Source organism: Orycteropus afer, unplaced genomic scaffold (genome assembly GCF_000298275.1).
Source record: "Orycteropus afer afer isolate SDZICR_OR568_19922 unplaced genomic scaffold, OryAfe1.0 scaffold00689, whole genome shotgun sequence".
NCBI classification, from domain to species: Eukaryota; Metazoa; Chordata; class Mammalia; order Tubulidentata; family Orycteropodidae; genus Orycteropus; species Orycteropus afer.
In genome coordinates this window covers 453197-457706 of record NW_006922276.1, presented here as the reverse complement: position 1 = coordinate 457706, position 4510 = coordinate 453197, and the positions used below count along the sequence as shown (strand labels likewise).

General features: G+C 58.0%; 1 protein-coding gene across 1 annotated transcript in view; it reads right to left on the bottom strand.

Annotated features, from left to right (window-relative positions):
• The window catches only part of OSCAR (osteoclast associated Ig-like receptor), a 12601-nt gene extending 11506 nt beyond the window's left edge, over positions 1-1095 (bottom strand). The window contains exon 1 of the mRNA XM_042783123.1: positions 1065-1095. Coding sequence (XP_042639057.1) covers positions 1065-1095 — 31 coding nt within the window. The remainder of the gene's footprint in view (positions 1-1064) is intronic.
• Positions 1096-4510: the final 3415 nt, after the last annotated feature.

Genomic DNA, 4510 nt, shown 5'->3' with positions numbered 1-4510 from the left:
CCTGGAGTCCATTCTGACCCACAGCGCCCCTAGAGGACAGAGTGGAACTGCCCACAGGGTCTCCAAGGCTGTCAGTCTTCACAGAGGCAAAGCCCAAACCACACCCACTGCCTGGAGTCTGTTCTGACCCACAGCGCCCCTAGAGGACAGAGTGGAACTGCCCCAGAGGGATTCTAAAGCTATAAGTCTTTATGGAAGCCAACTGCCTCATCTTTCTCCTGTAGAGCGGCTGGTGGGTTCTAACCACCGACCTTTCGGTTAGCAGTTGAATGCTTTAACCACTGTTCCACCAGAGCTCCTCCTTCTCTCTCAGTAGCCAGGAGCCCCATCAACGTAGGAGGCCAGGAGTCGGTGCCCAGCCCACACCAAGAGCCCAGGCTCTGGGGCTCCACTTTTCCAGGGCACTCAGCTCACACGTCCTCATCTCTGGGGGTCGAGAGTCCAGCCCCCAGCCCTCTCCTCTTTCAGGACCCTGGAGTCCCAGCCCTCAGCCCCCTCTTTTCCCAGGGACTCAGAAGCCTAGGCCCCCAGCCTGTTTCTCTCCAGGGGCTTGGGAATCTAAGCGCCACCTCCCACCCCTCAGTGATCTGGAAGCCAGGCCCTTGGCCTTCTCCTCCTCCCAGCCTCCAGCCCCTCTGCCTCCAGACCCAGGAGTCCAGCCCCTCAGCCCCTTTCTCCTCCAAGACCAGGAATTTAAACTCCCTTCCCCTGTTCCCAGACCCAGGAGTCCCGACCCCCAGCCCCTCCTCCCTCAGACCTAGGGGTCCCGACCCCCACTCTACCTCAACAGCCAGAGAATCCTGCTCCCCATCCCCTTCCTCTTCCCGGGACCTAGGAATTCCCGACCCCCTCCTCCTATGTTAGAACCCGGGGGTCCGGGCCCTGGGTTCTCTTCCTGGCCTGGAATCGCAGACCCCCGGCTAGTGCTGCCTGGTTCCCTCACACCTGTCCTCCGGGAGACTCAGCAGTCCAGTCCCTTGCCCCCCGCCCCCCTCAGGATCCTTGGAGCCTGTCTCTCTGCCCCCAGCACAGCCTGGGCCCCAGGAAGGGCACGGGGAGCTCACAGAGGGCCACCAGCAAGGGCAGCAGCGCCATGGCGGGTTCAGCCTGCCGTCTCCCAGGAAATGAGGCCACACAGACTGCAGAGCCCCGAATATGGGGAAGGGAGGAGGGAGCTGGGCCCCAGGACGCTGTGTCACAGTCCCGTGGCGCTGTGGAAAAAGTTAGGAGGGCGGCCGTGGGAGCAGCCGTGTGGTTCATTCAACTTAAAAAAAATACAGCACGTACTCCTCCCCCAATTCCTCCATCTCCCTGTGGACATGTGATCAGGAGGGACCAGTCCCTGGAGAAGGACATCGTGCCTGGTATAGTAGAGGGGCCGCGAAAAAGAGGCAGGCCCTCGGTGAGATGGGCTGACGGTGGCCGCCATGATGGGCTCTGGCGCGGCAATGACCGTAAGCCTGGCGCCCGACCGGTTTGGTTCTGTTTGGTTCTGCTGCACATGGGGTTGCCATGAGTTGGATCCGACTCACAGCCCCTAATAACGACAATAGTTCCTTCCCAGACCCTGTGCTGCGTGAGGCCCGTGGCCCGGAGGGGACTCTGGCCCCACCAGTGCCCTCAAGCTACTCCCAGCCTGTGGGAGACAGGCCTGGCCCCAGTCGGCTGAAAGAAGTGTGGTCCGGACGGGCCCTCTGTGATGACTGAACGGCTGGATGAAGGACCCAACAGTGGAGTCTGATCCAAAGGAGGAAAATCACGGAAGAGAATTTCACACTCATATGGAAGCCAGACTTACTGGATCCATTGAGACTGGGGTGGCCCCCAATCTACGCCTGGAAAGAATACACTATGAAGCTTTCCTTAACTGTAACGGCAGGTTAGCTCAGTTGGCGAACAACGTTTGCCTTGAGCCAAGTGATCTTATAGAGAACTACCCACAGGGCCTTGGTGTGACAACAGTAAGTCTACAGAGCAGACGAGACTTTCAGGGGTGGGGGGCCTGGGTTCACCGTGGTGGAGCTCTGTGGGTGGCGAGGTCAGAATCCTGACACCATGTGAAGGAGACAGCCAACAGCATCGAACTCTCCCTGCAAATTGTCAATGGACCGTTATTGCCACCAGAAATAAACAAATGAGTGTGAGGAAGGCCCAATGGTACAAGGTTAAGCCTTGGGCTGCTAAGCAGAGGGTCAGAGGTTTGAACCCACCAGCTGCTCTGTGGAAGATGAGGCAGTCGGCTTTGGTACAATTTAGGGCCTTGGAAACTCAATGGGGCAGCTCTACTCTATCCTATGGGGTCGCTTTGAGTCGTTATCAACTGGGAGTTAGTGGATTTTCTGTTCTATTTGTTTTTTAAATGGTGCGATCTCAGCTTTGATGGGGTGGGGGTGGGATAAGGCAGTGTGACAGCCCGCAGACTGTCCCTGTCTAGGGTGAGAGCTAGCGCTTCTCGAACGAGACTGCTGTGAGCTGAGACCTAAATCATTTGACAGCTCAGAGACTCCGTTTTTCCATCTGCGGAATGGGCTTTTGTAAGCTGTTGACTGAGGGTTCTAGGATTTTGCCTCAAGTCGCAGCAGGAGGACTGGAATTTCCTCCTCCGAAGATTTCAAGGCTGAGGGAGAAAGGAGAGTGTAAAGGCACGGCCTCCCAGCACACGCCGCAGCCTTGCCATGGCCCGGTACGCTTAAACCCGGGGCGTGCCACTCCGGCCAGCACCACAACCAGAGACGGTCCGGTCGCCGCCAGTGCGCACGCGCGGACTCAGGCCTCGTGAGCGGGGACCACAACTCCCAGAGTGCCCCGCGTCCTCGCCGCCGCCGCCGCGACCAAGATGGCGACTAGTAAGTGCCGGCGTCTCCGGCTCGCGGGGCTGGGGTAGTCCTAGGAGCCCCGGGCGGAGCCGTGCAGAGAGCGTAGCGGAACATCCTTGGAGATGGTGGGGTCGGCGGCGCGGGGGTACGCGGAAGTTACGAAGGGGAGGCCACGAAGGGGCTCCTCGGGCGGGGTGCCACAAGAGGGTTAGAGGTCACCGCGGGCAGCCCCTGAGGAGTGACCGTCCTCGCTCACCCCTGCAGGACTCGCCGTCTTCCTCAAGAATGCCTGGTCCAAGGAGCCGGTGCTGGTCGTGTCCTTCACCATCGCGGGTCTCGGTGCGTGAGTGCCCCGGCGAGAACGTGCAACGTCCCTACCAGCGGCCCCCAGCGGCCCCCCATGTTGAACCCCAACACTCCATCCCGCCCCCTAACTTCCCATGGCCCCTCACTAGCGTTCCATCTTTACCCACGGCCCCTTGGCCGCCTTCAGCGTTCTATGCGCCCCCTCCCAGGTGCCAGCCCCCGATGACCTTGCACTGACCACCCACCTTTCCAGCATTGCACCCCCCCACTCCCAGGAGCTACAGTTCCCTGTGGAATATCGCGTGGTGGCCCTCACCGCCTTCCCCAGACCCCCATACACTCCCAACCCACTGTGACCCCCTCTGGGTTTCCAAGGCTGTACATCTTTACAGGGAGCTCTGGTAGCATAGTGCCTAAAGCACTTAACTGCTAACCAGAAGGCCGGCGGTTCAAACCCACCAGCCACTCCTCGGAAGGAAGATGGGGCAATCTACTTCCATAGTGATACCGCCTCGGAAACCCAAGGAGGGGTCACTATGAGTCGGGTCCGACTCGATGGCACATAACAACAACACACCTTTACAGGGTAGATTGCCTCATCTTCCTCTCACAGCTGGTGGGTTTGAACCACCGAAGTTCTGGTTAGCAGCCAAATGCCTTAGCCACTATGCTGGATTCTGCATTGCAGAGTTCCCGGGCATTGGCAATTAATCAAAACCATCAAAACTGTTGGCATCGAGTTGATTCTGACTCTTAGTGACTCCATGTAATGGAATAGAACTGCCCCATTGGCTGTAATCTTTAGGGAAGATGCATGCCTCATCTGTTTCCCATGGATTGGCTAGTGGGTTCGAACCACTGACCCTTTAGTTAGCAGGGGAGCGTTTGACAACTGCGCCACCAGGGCTCCCTCACCTTGACTGTGAGGAAGGGACCGCACACACTGGGTAAGGTCCTAAGGCTGGGATGGCCATTGTGCATTTGAAAAGGGGCTGGTGTGACTTGAGATGGGCTGTGTGTGCAATGCACTAAATTTTGAAGGTTTCGAATGAGCCCTGCTTGCTCAGTGGTTAAGTGCTGAGCTGCCAACTGACAGGCTAGTGGTTTGAACCCACCTGGTTCCGTCTGGGGAGGAAGACCTGGCGGTCTGCTCCTGTAAAGATCACGGCCTTAGAAACCCTGTGGGGCTTTCTAATTGGTCATGGGTGGTCGCTATGAGTCAAAGCTGACTTCATGGCACCTAACAACAGTATAAGGTTTTCCCTGGCCAATTCTTTCAGAAGTGGACAGCCTCTTCCTTCTTCCTAGTCTGTCTCAGTCTATAAGCTGGGCTGTTACCTGTGCACCAGGTGCATCTCGCTGGGTTTTAAACACCAGAGGCTCAGCCT